An 18,601-nucleotide genomic window follows, 5' to 3' on the forward strand; every position below is an offset into this window, starting at 1 on the left:
AAATCCCCTTTTCTTCTGATTTTCCCCCCGACTGACAAATTTCAAAGCCATCCATAGCTAGTCTTATTCTTTCTTCAGATTCAACTTCACCTTTTAGAAAGAGAACAAGGTATTCTAACTTTGTTTTAAGATCTATAGGTTTATCCCTCGAACTACAAAGTGATCTTTGCCATGCCCTAAGACGTTCCTCAGAGAGACATGACTCAACTAAGGGGTACAGTAAGGCTGCACACTTTTCAGTAGTTACTCCCAAAGTATCTAAAGCTCTAAGTTGAGTTTCAATCCTATCATACAAATTTTAAATGGGAATCTTTTCAATAGAGTTTTGAAATGTTATTTTCGAAAGCTCCCTAACATAGATTTCCGTTTGTAAGTCTTCTCTCCCAAACCTGGACTTCAGACATTCAATTACTTTGGGGTAATTGTCAGCTATAGGGGGAAAACTAGTGACTATTTCCCTAGCCCTAGATTTGGGTTCAGTAGCTTGAATAAGATATTGAAATTTATCTTCATCTTTAAGTTCAGAGTCTAAATGAATCTTTTGGAATTGGCTCCAAAAGTGTAGACAATTTTTCATATCTCCATCAAATTTAACCCTCCGAGGGTCACGCGTCAAAAAATAGACGCACAACACACTTTGTGTAGGGTCACGCGTCTAGTTTAAGACGCACAAACATCGTTTACGGCGAAGGCTCTATGACTGACTGAATCGGATTGAACTGGATCGAGTTAGGTATCGTTCTTTTCATTAGATTCTAAGCTTTCTAAAGGTCTGTCTCTAAGCGCTGTTTGTTCTCTGAGCCGATCGTAATTGTTAGCAGACAGCTGACGTGCATATTAGTAAACAGGTTACTTAACCTCGGACCGATGACTGATGTGTTTTATTATGTTTATCATTGTTTTAGTGTTAAAAATCAAAAGTAGTGATATACGTGGTGCATTATAAGAAGATTTAAGTGGTTTTGAAGTGCTGGTTGATGATCCTGAAGAAGTAGGTAGTGATATTGATGTAAATTATCAGCCAGATTCCTAGCTATGGTTAGGCTATGCATTCTTAGCTAAACGCTATGTACTGAAATCCGTTTTTCGCTCATAACTTATTTATTTGATAACTTACCTCGCTACATGATTATATATTTGTAATCCTCATTAAATTTAGAACAAAGTGGCTATTTTCAAATATTTATAGGCCTATAATTTATACAATTTCATTGAGCGCGAACTTATTTTTTTTTTGAAAATTTTCAAAATTATATTTTTTTTACTTAAAAATTTTTTTTTGAAAAAATGTTCCTTATGTTTTATATATAATATTGAAGCCCATGATTTTCCAAACAAAATGGTATATAGAACATTAGAATTAACATTGTTTTAAGCTTCTCAGATCCGTTTTAATAAAACCTTGCAAAGGGGCCAAAAATAGGTGGACATTAAGGCCTAAACTATGGACCTTTGGAGGGTTAACAAACTCGATTTTAGGAAGTTTTATTCTAGCTTTTGAGGTATTCGGTTTACTTGAACATGATTTACTACAATTTGAAGCTACATCCTCATTAGATTTCAAAGTCAAACTGTAAAATTTAGCTTTTATCAGAAAGAACTTATTTAAATACTCATCCGATCCGCTGAGTTCTTCGGTGAGTTGCACCTCCGGACAGTCTGATTCGAGAAGTTTTTCCAGTAGCTTATCATTGAGTTCGTTAAGTTGGTCGTTCTTTTTCTCTAATAGTTTCATACTTGCTTCGATTTCAGGGTAATCATGGTTGTTAGAATTCAATTTGTCCAAGATACTTTGCGAAAGAGTTGTAAACGATCTCCGAATTACCGTTCTCTGTTTCTTAAGTCGATTTATTTCGATAATTTCTGGTCCTGTCACGGTCGCCATGTTTTACAATTCTTCTGATTATAATAAAATTAGAATTGTTCTCAATTCCTGTAAAAGGATTAATTACTGAAACAAATCAAACTTAGAAACAATTAAACATTGTACGGTTCAACTTTTGTTTAAATTAGACCATTCGAACTAAATTACAGAAAAAATCTATTCTTTTTTAAATGTAGCAATTTCATCATTGTTTTTTATTCTAGAAAACTTACAAAAAGTAAACATAAATCAACTGTCAAAATTATACAATTAAAATACAGCTGATTTTCAAATCTATAAAATATTAAGCACAAGTCCAGTCAAATATGAGCGTCGATCATAACTTCATCAGTCATTTTTCACAATTAGTATTTTAGTATTTCATACCATGGTGGAAGGAAAAAACATAGGTGTGCTATTCCCACAAATTCTGACGTCACTCGGATTGCAAACAAAAGATCACCTGATTGTAACTGTCAAATTAGTATATGTATTTGTTTTGATTTGGTTGTTATTGTTTTTATTATTATAAAAACAATAACAATCAAATCAAAACAAATGCTTACTAATTTGACAGTTACAATCAGGTGATCTTTTGTTTGCAATCCGAGTGACGTCAGAATTTGTGGGAATAGCACACCTATGTTTTTTCCTTCCACCATGATTTCATACTGCCACAACATGTTGCTGTTACGATACTCACAAGCACCCCAGATGAGTCCATCCATCGTGATCTTTCTCACTTCCTCCTCCATCTTCTTCATGTCGGTCTCGTCATCCCACGGCTTCACGTCCAGGATGATATTGGACTTGGCAATTAGAACAGGTTCTAGAAATACATAATGTTACATGTAAATTTGACCAATAACATAAAATGTGTTAAGGATCGATAAAATTTACCAATAAGCTACTTTCAATTGATAGTGGCCTACTGGTACATAATGGTTCAAAAATATTTTCAGCTGATCATGGTACAGTAAGCTAATATCCTTTCAATTTTGTAATGTTCTGTTATGCCAACTAAAACAAACTAAAACATTAAGGCCATATGGCACACAAAGCAAAATAAAACAACAAGATTCGGCAGCAAGATTAGGCTCAAAATCAAAATTAACACCTATTAATTAAATGGGCATATAATATTATGAGTATCTTGTTGTTAAAAGTTTAGATTCAACAAAGAAAACTTGGAACTTTTCCGTTAATTCATTACCACAAGGTTTTCAGTTTGAAATGTTTGAATTATCTAAAAATCCTGTTTACAATAATAAGGTTATTTTAGGCTAGGTTAGAACCAAGACATAACTTACAAGTTGTATTGTTACTTATAAATTTTATAGTGATGGTGAACTTGACATACGATGATAAATCATTTACAAAGAAAACACCTCAATATAATATTCTTATTTGTTTGCCAAAAGACTGTTTTCTAATATAGATAAATAAACAGTCAGATGTTTTAAATTGTTTTTGGTTAAAAAAACAAATAATAGTTTTAGTGTGTTTTTTGATGTATGAAAAATAAAGAATATGGTTTGGTTTTTGTTCACATTTACTTTTGTCATTTCTGATATTTTATATTAACTGATCGTCCGTGATATCAAGTAGATTGAATCACGCATATTGACGATTTCAAACTTTGAAAAGGCCCAAGTTAGTCTAGTTTTTAATTCAATTGACAAATTCTACTTGTATTATTATTTGCAATAAAACAAGAAAACAACTGTATTTCTAACAGTGCAAAGCACTTATATGAACATTGTTAAAATAATATTACAAAGTTATAAGTTTTTTTTAAAAAAACCTCTGTAGGTGTAATAATGAGGAAAACTTACTCTTAGACTTTCGTGCTGCATATTCAGCGAGTCGCTGCTCCTTGATCTTTTTTGCTTCCTCGTCTTCATCCTAAATTCAAGAAATGAAAATTAAATATGCTCTAGAAAATTCTTGAATTTTCTCTGGAAATTTGAATTTGTGTCAGGATTAAATTTTGGACCTTTTTAACAGGACTCGCAATTATTGTAAATGTTATCACAATTGCAGAAGATATCCCCTTAATTGCATGAGATCACGAAGGACAATCACAATATCCTCTTTAAATGAAATTTCTAGGTCAAATCTTACTGTTTAATAAAATAAAAATAAATTATTAACCTACTTTTACAGTTGTACATTGAAGATAACCTACATCGCTACATCATTTCAAATTGAAGAAGAAACATATTTATAAAACATTTTTGTACAATGAATAAGTATTTAATCTATGGTTTGTAGTTTCAATTCATTGTCATTACCACGACATTAGCTGTTAAGGTTTTACAAATCCAACTCTAAATCTCTCTAAGCAGCTTTGAAACACAAGCTGAGACGAATTTCTTACCTCAGATTCAGAGGCGAACAGATCCACGCCATCGTCATCATCATCGTTAGCGGGGGCCTTGGCAGGAGCAGGAGCCTTGACGGGGGCAGAACCACCAGACTTACCAGTTGCTGACTTCTCAACAGCAAACACTCTGTCATTGAGCTGCTTCACCAGCTCTGTCAGCTTTACAATATCTGAAAATATGAACATATTTAAAAGAACATTCTCTCTTGTAATAGACCAACATCGATACTGTAAATCATATAGTTTGAAAGGACAATTTGAATTGAATGAGCTATATGATTAGTGTTTACTAACAGGTCACACAAAATATTTACAATCTGAAAAATTAGGTGTCTATCCATCTATTAGACCGATTCTATCCCTAATTTCACACAAAGATAGCTACTGTACTTTAGATTATAAGTAAATTTCCATTTTGATATCGACATAAGGCTCTGCTCCATGGGCTTCCAAAGCTCCGTTTTTAGAAGAACAAATACTGATCGGTGTCAATGGCATAAAATAGAATACCGTAGCTTAACAAATTAAAAAATGATTACACTTTATTTACTATGTTTAAATATTTAGCTCTCTCAGCTAAATATATTTTGATAATCAATGTAACACCGTACTTTGAGTGAAAAATACCAATATTTTACGATGTTATTTTTAAAGTAGCTTTAAAGAGCTGAAATGTCATCTTATGTGTTATCACCCTGATGTTAAAGATATTAATAATAAAAAAAAAATACTTTCTGTTACTATTTAGAAAGACCCATTAGGATTCCTTGTAAAACCAGTTATGTTGGATTTGTAATAGGGATAATAAAACTGCCTGTCTACACTTATACAAGCCATTTCCCAAACAAAATTAACAGCAGTTAATACTTACCCTTTTTTAAATGAGAATTTTCAAGTTCTAGAGATTTCAGTCTGTTTGTTATCTCAGCAGCCATGTTGTCTGTAGATAGTTTTGCAATCCCATCCATCTAAAAAGGATAGAAATTATAGGTAAAAAATAATACAAACAACTTGAAATCTGTATTTATATTGTGAACAAATAAATAGACAAATTGAATTTATGATGGTTTTCAGCAATTACTGCCTAAGTAGGTATTATAAATTATAAGACACGTGTACATGAAATGAAAATCATGGTATTTAGTGATTTTTAAGGATAATAAAATAACTTGAAATACATTTATAAAAAGACAATATAGGTTACCTAAAAGATGCAAACATTTTAATTTTAAGACAAGGTTTTCCCAAATTTCACTTTCAAAAGAGTATAATTTTAATACCTCTTCACCTCTTTAATACCTCTTCACCTAAATACACTGCTTCAGCAACCAATTGATTTTAAAATTACTCAGAATAATATCTCATAAAATATTGTCTACTAACAGTTCTTAACATATATTGTAAGAAAAAATTTGGAGCAACAATTGAAAGAGGCAAATTACAAATAAGAAAACCCTTTGAAATCCTTCAGTAGCATCGAAATCCTGACATTGAGGCTATCATGGTAAGATGACGATGATGAGCAAGTCAAATAGGAAAGTAGAGGAGAAGACAGCATATTGTCGGTCACCAAAATACAGGACAGGGAAGCTAGGTGAGATGAAATATGACTTTATTTTACAGAGTTAGGACTTGAGTGTAGAAGGATCTAAAATGAATGGATGCATGCTTTGTATTTGCGAGTAATGAAAACAACTTGTGAGTGAGGCCAACAACCTTAGATTTCAAGGTACAAGGAGGTCAGGAAAACACTAGTATAAATTCAGTAAAAGACGGAAATTTGCTCTTTACACCACTTCTGGCGCTAAGGAGTAAAATAATGAGAGAACCAAGTGGATATAGCTGGTGAAACATTAGCTGGACTTGGGCCATGGACAGTGCAAGTGGGGGGTGGGCGGAGGTATGGAGAAGACCGTACAGCAAACATTTACGCTGACTCACAGGGTGGACTCCCCGTGTTTCATGTACTTAAGCACATTCATGTGGGTTGCGAAGACAGTTGACGCAAACAGCATGATGGCACATAATGTTTTTGAACTAGGCTAGTAGCGATCAATGAAGTGCCAGAATTACACTTAAATGTCACCGTCTGTACAAAGGAGGCTTGATAGCGGTCAATCAAGTACTCTATTGCCATAGTAGCTTATTAATATCCATCAATGAACGAGTGAAGTTATATTTTGTGATTATTATTGCCCAAAATGACTACTTAAACAATATTCTATCTTTTAATAACCATGACGTTTTATCCCTGTGTGAGAAGTGATAAAGAAGTCTAGACAGAAAAAATGAACTTTGTTAGCCTAATGACTTCTCAACAAAGTATCGAGAGAATCAAACAGCAGGGCTGGATCTCGGCCGACACAGAAAACCCAATTTCTTCTCAAAGAAAAGGGCCTAAGAACAACATGAAGATGGCCTTAATTTTTCTCAACAGATATGGAACGTACAGATGACAAAATTAGTTCTACGCTTCACGAAGGAAAAGGTTTATTAAGTTTTCAGAGGGAAAAGTTGTAATAAGAAAATAAACTAGGAACAGTAAACTGTTATTGAAATTTCTCTCACGTATTTTACAAATTTTCTCTTACCACCTAGTTCATTTCGTAATGTCACTTGTTACTATCAAATTCCTGTTGTAATTTAATAACCATGACTGCTGGAATATTTGGTTCTTTGTTTTACTTATTCCACTTGCATCTCATAAGTTAAACAAAACTTGCTTCAAATAAGTAAGATAAATAAGACTTACATATTTGTAATTCTACTGAACTACGTTAAACAAATTGTAAATATTTAAAACTACAGTTAGGTTAATACATTAATTATGTGTCAATCAATAATAACAGCTTTTGAATAATTAAATGTGAATACAAATACAAACCTTTGAATCTTGTTTAGCCAAAACAATACATGCTTTAGTATAAACGAATATCTTTTTATCAACTTATGGCCTTAAAATGCTCTCTATACGATAGTAATGAAATGAAGTAAAGTAATGAAACTTCATTAGGAATTGAAATGGATTAACTTCAAACATGTTTCAAAAATCCCCTTTGAAAATATACACAGTATAAAACTATTCAAAGTATATTTTGACAAAAACAAACTGCACCATTCAATACATTGTTGACTACGTGACTAGATGTTCAATAGACAATATGTTCAGAGGTTACTCACACACTCAAGAGAGCTTTTTATATGTTGCCTCGCCCTTGCTACTTCCTCTGCCAAAGAGTTTTTCATTATAGGATTGTTAGAAGAAACCTAACACCAAAGAACAAACATGTTATCCATTGTAAAAAGAACAGCGTGCAGAAAGCATTAGAGTCCGTCATTCTCAACTAACTACACATGCAGGCTAATCATGCACAAGTGCTTAGTTTATTTTGTGATCAAAATATGAGAGCTTATCATAAAGATCTTGATAGATTAAAAGTAAACCTTTATCTGTTTGGACCGCCTTTAACAAGTGATAAAAAAAACTCTAACAACACAAAACTAAAATATCAAAGTAAAAAATTATGAAATAAAAATCACATCCTACATTGGCAGTTTTTACCGCATAGATAATTGTTGAGTGAGTGGGTAACTGACAGACAGCAAATTTGTTGTGGGTTCTTGTCACCAAGCTGCAAATGAAAAGTATTGCTGTTCATTCTTTCACTTCACAAGACTCGCTCCGTATTTTTGTGCTACATTCCTCAGACAGGCTTGAAGCACATGTGAAAAAGCTAATTGAAGGTTCAAGGCTGCCAACCTTTATTACAGAAAAATACCAACTATGATCACAGAAAAATAAAAATGCCTGACCATGACACTCACTCTTCAGTTTAGTATACCTGGACAAAATTACCCGAAAATTACAAATGTATCCTGCCAAGAAAAATGTAACTTAGTAGAATTGTGAGAAGTTAAAAATCTTTATTTTAAAACTGATTGTTGCTGGTTCAATCCTGAACAATTCTCCATCAGGCTATGAAAGGAAAGTGAACTGGGTATACTTTCTAACATCATTGCAGGTCAAGGATTGAATTATACCCTTACAAAAACATTACAAAAGAAGTCTGTAGTTGTAATACATAAAAATAAGCAATAATAAAAGCTAAACTGATTTCTAAATTAAAACAATAGTTTCCTCTATAATTATTTTCCTCAAAAGATTTACGGTAGATTAAAGATATAAATAAATTTGTAATTAACTGACACAGAAGTAGAGCAACACCAACATGCTTCACAAATGGGATAAGAAAAACACTTTTCACACTCTACTAGTTATGGTGTCTGGCGGTATTATTTACAGGAAATTAATCTTATTTTCAAAGGCTGAAAAATAACGCCACAACAGCTGAGCCAAACACTCATTCTGACAATCTCACCTTTACTTCCTGTTTAACAGGTTTTTCGATTTTCTTTTCAGCATCCTTTTTGTTTCGGTTACGGTTCTTCGCTTTGAACCGTTTGTCCTCTACTCGAGGTTCAGGAGCGGTAATAATGGTAATAGGTTCATGGCTAGGGACAACTGGAGGGGCAGGGGAAGGAGGGACATTGACTTTGGGGGTATCGGTACTTTTGTTTGAACGTCCATCCAATGCAAGCAGCTTGCAAAATATATCCAAAATATCAGAAATTTTCACAGTAATGGACAAGTATTACGATAGGCATACAACCAGTAAAAAAAAATATCTTCAAGTTTTTACTTTGTTTAAACAAGCATTTTTGGGACACCTATTTAGAATGGAAGTTGAAGGCGTAGGTGCATCAGTTGTGAGAAATGTATAGAATAATAACACCAAATAACAAGTACAAAGGTTCCAAACTAGAGGTAGGCCTAAGCCTAATTTTTTGGTTCAGATTTAGGTTAACAGCATATCTCAGCTAAATTTGGCTTATATGAGTGATTTCATCATAGTTTTTAGTGTTATTTCATGATACTACTTTCTATCAGCTAACACTTAAGTATAATTCTCTGCTGACACATTTAAAATGTTATCTTCTATTTTCAAGTTATACTTGAACCAAGATTCCCACAACTAAGTTTTTTTTTATAAATTAAAACCTTTAAACAAATTTGAATTCTTAGCAAACTGTAATTGTATATTTATAGCTAAACTTCACATCATATACATATGTGTACCTTTTCAGATGTGAACAAACTCAGGCAATTATTCTGAGGAATGAAAAAGGAGATCATTAAAATTACAATATGACCACTTTTTTAAACTAACAAAATAGTACAGTGCAATTAGCTTATAAAAAGAGCAAACCGGGACATCCAAAAAAAAGTTTCAAACCAGGGCCAAATTGTTGAATAGACTTCCCTCAATGTGTAAAAAAAAGTTACACTGATTTGAGTGTCGGGTTTGGGGGGGAGGGGGTAAAAATGGGGTTAAAATAGGACTTTTTTTACTTTTTCACAAATACCTCAAAAACGGTGCGTTTTTCTTCAAATACAATGAAATACAAAAATAATCTACATTAAATTTCGAACAAAATGATACCATACAATACCTATCTACTATGAACGGCTCAGGAGATATTGGGGGGTAAATGTGATTTTTCCTTAAAATTCTAAAAAAAATTGGTTTTTAAATAGTGAAAAACCATGGACACCCATAGAAAAAGTTTCTAATGAGTGCCAAATTGTTCAATAGACCTCCCTTAATATGTGTAAAAAAGTTACACTGATTTAAATGTTGGATTTGGGAAGTAGGGTTTAAAGAAAATGGGGTGAAAATAGGACTTTTTTTACTTATTCGCAAATACCTCAAAAACGCTGCGTTTGTCTTAAAATACAATGAATTACAAAAATAACCTACATTAAATTTCGAACAAAATGATACCATACAATACCTATCTACAATGAACGGTTCAGAAGATATTGGGGGATAAATGTGATTTTTCCTTAAAATTCTAAAAAAAATTGGTTTTTAAATGGTGAAAAACCATGGACACCCATAGAAAAAGTTTCTAATGAGTGCCAAATTGTTGAATAAACTTCCTTAAATATGTAAAATAATATTACACTGATTTGAGTGTCGGGTTTGGGGGGGAGGGGGTGAAAATGGGGTGAAAATAGGACTTTTTTTACTTTTTCGCAAAAACCTCAAAAACGGTGCGTTTTTCTTAAAATACAATGAATTACAAAAATAACCTACATTAAATTTCGAACAAAATGATACCATACAATACCTATCTACTATGAACGGTTCAGAAGATATTGGGGGATAAATGTGATTTTTCCTTAAAATTCTAAAAAAATTGGTTTTTAAATGGTGAAAAACCATGGACACCCATAGAAAAAGTTTCTAATGAGTGCCAAATTGTTGAATAAACTTCCTTAAATATGTAAAAAAAAATTACACTGATTTGAGTGTCGGGTTTGGGGGGGAGGGGGTGAAAATAGGACTTTTCTTACTTTTTCGCAAAAACCTCAAAAACGGTGCGTTTTTCTTAAAATACAATAAATTACAAAAATAACCTACATTAAATTTCGAACAAAATGATACCATACAATACCTATCTACTATGAACGGTTCAGAAGATATTGGGAAATAAATGTGATTTTCCTTAAAATTCTAAAAAAATTGGTTTTTAAATGGTGAAAAACCATGGACACCCATAGAAAAAGTTTCTAATGAGTGCCAAATTGTTGAATAAACTTCCTTAAATATGTAAAAAAAAATTACACTGATTTGAGTGTCGGGTTTGGGGGGGAGGGGGTGAAAATGGGGTGAAAATAGGACTTTTTTTACTTTTTCGCAAATACCTCAAAAACGGTGCGTTTTTCTTAAAATACAATGAATGACAAAAATAACCTACATTAAATTTCGAACAAAATGATACCATACAATACCTATCTACTATGAACGGTTCAGAAGATATTGGGGGATAAATGTGATTTTCCTTAAAATTCTAAAAAAATTGGTTTTTAAATGGTGAAAAACCATGGACACCCATAGAAAAAGTTTCTAATGAGTGCCAAATTGTTGAATACACTTCCTTAAATATGTAAAAAAAAGTTACACTGATTTGAGTGTCGGGTTTGGGGGGGGAGGGGTGGAAAATGGGGTGAAAATAGGACTTTTTTTTACTTTTTCGCAAATACCTCAAAAACGGTGCGTTTTTCTTAAAATACAATGAATTACAAAAATAATCTACATTAAATTTCGAACAAAATGATACCATACATACCTATCTACTATGAACGGTTCAGGAAATATTGGGGGTAAATGTGATTTTTTCTTAAAATAAAAAAATTGTTTTTTAAATGGTGAAAAACCACGGACAACCCATAGAAAAAGTTTCTAATTAGTGCCAAATTGTTCAATAGACCTCCCTTAATATGTGTAAAAAAGTTACACTGATTTGAGTGTCGGATTTGGGAAGAAGGGTTTATGAGAAATGGGAGGGGAATGGGGCGTTCTTTACTATTTTACAAATATCTCGAAAACGGTGCCTTTTTCTTAAAATATAATGAACTACAAAAATAATCTACATTAAATTTAGAACAAGATGATACCTTACAATACCTATCTACCATTAACGGGTAAGGAGATATTAAAGGGTAAATGTGATTTTTTCTTTCAATTCAAAAAAGTTGTTTTTTGCGAATTTCCCATATAGGGAATAAGCTATTACCGTAGTACTCATGGTAAGACCTGGACCCGGGACCGATTTATTTTTTCGTTTTGAGGTCCCTAGAGGCAAAAAACACCATCCGTTCAAATTCATATATATATATATATATATATATATACAATTGTTTCGATAAAGGGCTACTATTATAAATAATAAAGAAAGCATACTAACTCAGTACCCTGAAATTATTTTTATTTTTAAAACTCAAAAATGATCCGATTTTGATTAAATTTGGTACAGACGTGTAAACCTACATTTATTCGAACGAGTTCGCGAACCAGCATGATAGGACTATGGGAACAGGGGTGTATGGGGGGTTTTATGGGGTAAAGATAGGTTTTTCCCATTTTTGACCCTAAAAACACAAAATTTTACAAATTTGTCATAGGTGTTGCTAGCCTATTTCCAAGCGTACACGGATTACGTGCATAATAAAAGCACGTTGTTTTGTGTTGTTTGGTTGGAATACTGGTGTGCGACAAAGAAAAACTGCGACAAAAGTAAGTATATGCAACAATTAGCAGCTTTCTGTACTATAATCTGCTAAATATAATATGTGCAAGGAAGCCCACTTTGTCGGGTGACTGTAGGAAAATAACTATTGTAACACGGATATTTTTACTTAATAAATAATCAATGATAAAACACACTTATGAATTCAAACGGTAGAAAGTTCACTGTGTTCACGTATCTAGGTAGATTTGTTGTTTCAGGTAGGTAAGTCATTAGTTAAATTGTCGCTATATATATGTGTTAAAAAGGAAAATAAAAAGCGTTACTTAAAAAATTTACAAAATTACTTATGAATAAAATTCCCTACACCGTTTTCACACCCTCCTACCCACAACCGGCAGGAAAATCAGTGTAACTTTTTTACACATGTTAAGGCAGGTTTACCTAGCGATTTGGCACCAATTACAAACTTTTTTATGGGTGTCCATGGGTTTCCTCCATTTAAAAAAGCCAATTTTTTATTGCATCAGTAAAAATTACATTTACCCCTCTATATCTCCTGAACAGATCATAGTAGATAGGTATTGTATGGTATCAATTTGTTCGAAATTTACTGTAAATTATTTTTGTAATTCATTGTATTTTAAGAAAAAAGCACCGTTTTTGAGATATTTGCGAAAAAGTAAAAAAAGTCCTATTTTCACCCCATTTTCTTTAAACCCTAATTTCCAAATCCGACACTCAAATCAGTGTAACTTTTTTACACATATTTAGAGAGGTCTATTGAACAATTTGGCACTCATTAGAAACTTTTTCTATGGGTGTCCATGGTTTTTCACTATTTAAAAACCAATTTTTTTTTAGAATTTTAAGGAAAAATCACATTTACCCCCCAATATCTCCTGAACAGTTCATAGTAGATAGGTATTGTATGGTATCATTTTGTTCGAAATTTAATGTAGATTATATTTGTAATTCATTGTATTTGAAGAAAAACGCACCGTTTTTGAGGTATTTGTGAAAAAGTAAAAAAAGTCCTATTTTAACCCCATTTTTACCCCCTCCCCCCCAAACCCGACACTCAAATCAGTGTAACTTTTTTACACATATTAAGAGAGGTCTATTGAACAATTTGGCACTCATTAGAAACTTTTTCTATGGGTGTCCATGGTTTTTCACTATTTAAAAACCAATTTTTTTTAGAATTTTAAGGAAAAATCACATTTACCCCCCAATATCTCCTGAACAGTTCATAGTAGATAGGTATTGTATGGTATCATTTTGTTCGAAATTTAATGTAGATTATATTTGTAATTCATTGTATTTGAAGAAAAACGCACCGTTTTTGAGGTATTTGTGAAAAAGTAAAAAAGTCCTATTTTAACCCCATTTTTACCCCCTCCCCCCCAAACCCGACACTCAAATCAGTGTAACTTTTTTTTACACATTGAGGGAAGTCTATTCAACAATTTGGCGCTGGTTTGAAACTTTTTTTTTTGGATGTCCCGGTTTAGGTCTAATTGCACCGTACTAAAACCCCTTACAATCCAACCCAACACAATAAACCCTGTCCTTCAACAAACACCTCCAACTTATGTGATCTGTATACCAAGCAGTAAAATCAAGACTACTTAATAATGGGACCCCAAGACAACTTTTGTAACTTAAACAAGCTTTGCAATTTGCTTACCTTTGAGAGATTTTCAAAGTAAACTTTTTCTGCATCTTCATACTTGTACTTATCAAACCAAACTTTTTCTTGGGCCAAAAATGCAACCTCCATTTTGAAATATACTGGAAATAAGACTAAATATTAGTCAATGATGACCATATTAATGCTTATAAAACTGCTTTCATCTGCTTATATATCTGTTTCTTTTCTGCATGTAATGGTTTTCTTTGTTAAATTGATCATATTATAAATTATAAGACATTGTTTGATCGTGCAATATCTGTTTCCTTGTAACTTAAGTATTTCTAGTCAAAACTTGCAATTTCTCCCCATGTTTAATTTTGTCCTATTATTGCTTTACTATATATTGTTGCTGCCTAGAATCACAGAAAACATACTACTATAACCCAGAATGCCAACCGCATGGTAAAAAACGTTAAGTACTTTGAGAGAGCTTTGCCTGTCAATTCGTAGGCAGCGCCAGCAGCGTTGCTATGCACCATGCGGTTGGCATTCTGGGTTATAGTAGTATGTTTTCTGTGCTAGAATGGAAAAACTCACTGTTTCTGTTTGCTTAGATCTTGTTAGTGTTTGTTATCGCATTGTAAATTAATTTATTGCTCTCTATCTTTTGTAAATTACTGTAAAATGGTGAATGCCCTGGAGAAAACTAAAATTAAAGAACGTATAGCTTGTAAGCCTTGTTGTTAATATTATGAATGTTGTAATATTTAATACTGTGCCTTTCCTTCTTTACTTTATGTTTAAATTGTTAAATCATATGTTATTTATATTTTTGTTAAATAACTGTTTGTACACAATTCATAACATGTTCAAAGTAGTGTCAATCTTTAGTAAATTAAAGCCTTGTTCTTATTCAGGTAATTACTTTCATTTCTATTACAGTTTAATTTACTAAAACTGAGAAGAATGGATCGTCTTCTATGTCCAAATGTACTAGAGTTGGAACCAGAATCAAACAATTCATCTACAGTTTGGAATCACTGGCAACACAGATTCCAAAATTTTATTAGAAGTACAAATGCTAATGAGGAAGAGAAATTTCGTTTTCTAATCAATTACATATCACCTACCATATATGAATACGCAAGTCAATGCCATTCTTACAATGAAGCTCTAACGGTCCTCAAAAATGTATTTGTTAAACCTGTAAACGAGGTTTTTGCTAGACATAAACTCTTTACTCGCCGTCAAGAAACAAATGAGACTGTTGACCGGTATTTAGAATCATTAAGACTACTTAGTCGCAACTGCCAATTCAAAGCAGTTACAGCGGAAAGCAATCGTGATGACTGTATTCGTGATTCATTTATTAGAGGTCTTCTAAGTCCTGTTATACGACAACGCCTACTCGAAAATGAAAATTTGACTTTGACGGATGCTCATGCTCAAGCTCGTGCTTTGGAGATGGCTCAACTACATTCCTTGCAGTATGACACTCCTTGTCCAACAATAAATGCTGTTTCAAATGACTTATTGACTAAGGACTCTGCTACCGGTACTGATAAAACCACTAGTGTTAGTCAAGACCCTGCTGTAGGAGCTGTGCGTTCCAAATGCTACTTTTGTGGTGGATTTAGACATCCTCGCATAAACTGTCCAGCAAAGGACCAAACTTGTAATAGTTGTGGAAAGACAGGCCATTTTCAGAAAGTTTGCCGGTCACAATCAAAGAAAACTACTTCTGCTATTCAAAATTCTGTGTGTGAAATTTCTTGTTCTATCTCACACCAGTCCAAAGTTAAAACCATTGTCACTATTAACGGTTTCAAGGTTAACGGTATGCTTGATTCTGGAAGTGACTCAAGCTTGATTGGTCACAAAGTAGCTCGTCAGCTAAATTTGAAAATTCACAAGATGAATGAAGAGGTGGGATTAGCATCCAATAATCATAAAGTAAAAATCACTGGCAATTGCAACGTAACTCTTGAGATGCTTGGTCATAAATACCCCCATACCAAACTTTCTGTCATGTCTAACCTCTGCTCAGAGATAATTGTAGGACGAGATTTACTGCAACTTCATTCATCAGTTCACTTTGAGTTTGGAGGGGATAAGGGTCCTCTAGTTGTAAGCGCTCTTACTGCTGCAAATGTTGAACCTGCTAATCTATTTACCAACCTGACTTCTGATTGTAAACCTATAGCTATCAAATCCATTCACCATTCACTCAACGATTCTCAGTTCATTGAAGCAGAAGTGAATAAGCTGTTAAATGATGGAATCATTGAAAAGAGCAATTCACCATGGCGTGCCCAAGTGCTCGTTACTTCTTCACAAAATCACAAGAAAAGGATGGTCATAGATTATTCTAGAACAATAAACCGCTTCACAGAATTGGATGCCTACCCAATCCCTTCCATTAATGAAATAATCTCTAAAGTTGCTCGTTACAAAGTCTTTAGTACGATAGATTTGAGAAGTGCCTATCATCAAGTCCCTATTCCTGCAAAATACCGACTATACACTGCTTTTGAGGCTGCTGGGGAACTCTACCAGTTTACCAGAATCCCTTTTGGTACAACTAACGGTGTTGCTGCTTTTCAAAGAACCTTGGATCACATTATAAGAAAAGAAAAATTGAAAGATACATTTGCTTACCTAGACGACATAACAATTTGTGGTCGCACTCAAACTGAACATGATGAAAACCTAAAAAATTTTATGCAAACAGCTTCTAAATACAACTTAACTATGAACCATGAGAAAAGCTCATTTTCTCTACGCAATATCACCCTACTAGGTCACTCCATCAGTGATGCTGTTATTAGACCTGATCCGAAGAGATTTCAGTCACTTTTAGAGTTTCCCCCACCCACTGATACTGCTTCTTTAAAGAGAGCCTTAGGCATGTTCTCTCACTACTCCAAGTTCATACCCTGCTTTTCCGAAAAGATTAAGCTCCTAAAACCAGGTTCTTTTCCGTTATCTGAAGAAGCACTTTCATCGTTCCAGAATCTCAAACATGATATAGAGAAAGCGTCTCTGGACTGTATTGATAATGAAGTTCCATTTTGCGTGGAGACAGATGCCTCAGATACTACAATAGCCGCCACTCTTAGTCAACAAAATCGACCGGTAGCATTCTTCTCCCGAACTCTGTCAGACTCAGAGAAACGCCATTCCTCTGTCGAAAAGGAGGCTTATGCCATAGTTGAGGCTGTGAGACATTGGAAACACTTCTTGTTAGGCAGACACTTTCGACTCATCACTGATCAACGATCTGTTGCATTCATGTTTGATTTAAAACATGGGAGCAAGATCAAGAATGAGAAGATTACAAGGTGGAGACTAGATTTATCGTGCTATTCATATGACATAGTGTATCGTCCGGGAAAAGACAATCATGCAGCTGATGCTCTATCTAGAGTCAGTTCTGTATCTTCTACTGTAACTTCCACTGATGCAAAACTTATCTCTCTCCATAAGTTACTATGTCACCCTGGAGTTTCAAGACTTAGCCACTGGATACGTACCAAGAATCTTCCTTACTCCGTAGAAGACGTGCGTCGAATAACATCTGCATGTCGTACCTGTGCTGAAGTAAAGCCAAACTTCCATAAACACCATGGCACTCTCATCAAAGCCTCAGCCCCTTTTGAGCGGCTTAATATTGATTTTAAGGGACCACTTCCATCTCGTTCTCAAAATAAGTATATGCTGACTGTGATAGATGAGTATTCACGTTTCCCGTTTGTTTTTCCTTGTCGTGATACTTCATCATCTTCAGTTATTTCATGTCTTCAACAACTATTTGGTGTTTTCGGTGCTCCATCGTTCATTCATTCTGATAGAGGCTCAGGATTCATGTCACAAGAATTGAAAACGTGGCTCATGACCTTGGGCATTGCAACCAGCAGGACGACCCCATACAATCCTAGAGGAAATGGACAAGTTGAACGCTATAATGGTACTATTTGGAAAACTGTTCAACTAGCTCTCAAAGATCTTGGTTTACCCATTACTCGATGGGAAGAAGTCTTAACGAATGCTCTACACTCTATTCGTTCACTGTTGTGTACGGCTACAAATACCACCCCTCACGAAAGAATGTTTAGTTTTTCAAGACGTTCTGCTAATGGCCTATCAACTCCATCTTGGCTTTTAACACCAGGCACCGTTCTTCTACGTAAATTCAACCGGTCTTCAAAATTTGACCCTTTAGTAGAAGAAGTGACACTCTTAGAAGGAAATCCCGAATACGCCCATATCAGATATCCAGATGGAAGAGAAACTACTGTGTCAACATGCCATTTAGCTCCTTTCGGCGAGGTGAGTGAAGCTCATGAGAAAGACATTGAAAATGAAGGTCTACAAGATGTGGACAAGATTGACGAAACTACTACTGATGCTCCTATTTCACTAGATTCTGGCCCTACTGTCCAACTACCCGAATCCAATAGTAGAGACAATAGTTTAAAAAATAACAACGAGCCCATTAGAAGAAGCAATAGACCTCGGAAGCTTCCTGTCTATTTGAAGGACTACTTTCATTCCTAAGGAGGGAAGAATGTTGTAATATTTAATACTGTGCCTTTCCTTCTTTACTTTATGTTTAAATTGT

At 33.9% G+C, this 18,601-nt stretch overlaps 1 protein-coding gene across 4 annotated transcripts in view; it reads right to left on the reverse strand.

The window, feature by feature from the left end:
- The window catches only part of LOC128988384 (probable elongation factor 1-delta), a 35,105-nt gene that overhangs the window by 6,059 nt on the left and 10,445 nt on the right, over nt 1-18,601 (reverse strand). Inside the window, exons 3-9 of one of the 4 annotated variants that reach the window (XM_054409629.1) lie at nt 14,035-14,138; nt 8,630-8,851; nt 7,431-7,517; nt 5,122-5,218; nt 4,245-4,420; nt 3,700-3,769; nt 2,568-2,693 (exon numbers count right to left, since the gene is read on the reverse strand). In XM_054409629.1, coding sequence (XP_054265604.1) covers nt 2,568-2,693; nt 3,700-3,769; nt 4,245-4,420; nt 5,122-5,218; nt 7,431-7,517; nt 8,630-8,851; nt 14,035-14,138 — 882 coding nt within the window. The remainder of the gene's footprint in view (nt 1-2,567; nt 2,694-3,699; nt 3,770-4,244; nt 4,421-5,121; nt 5,219-7,430; nt 7,518-8,629; nt 8,852-14,034; nt 14,139-18,601) is intronic. The other 3 variants (XM_054409631.1, XM_054409630.1, XM_054409632.1) reach the window with 3 other exon arrangements.

This window comes from Macrosteles quadrilineatus, unplaced genomic scaffold (genome assembly GCF_028750875.1).
Source record: "Macrosteles quadrilineatus isolate MER2022 unplaced genomic scaffold, UCM_ALF_1.0 Scaffold_3__2_contigs__length_128488019, whole genome shotgun sequence".
NCBI classification, from domain to species: domain Eukaryota; kingdom Metazoa; phylum Arthropoda; class Insecta; order Hemiptera; family Cicadellidae; genus Macrosteles; species Macrosteles quadrilineatus.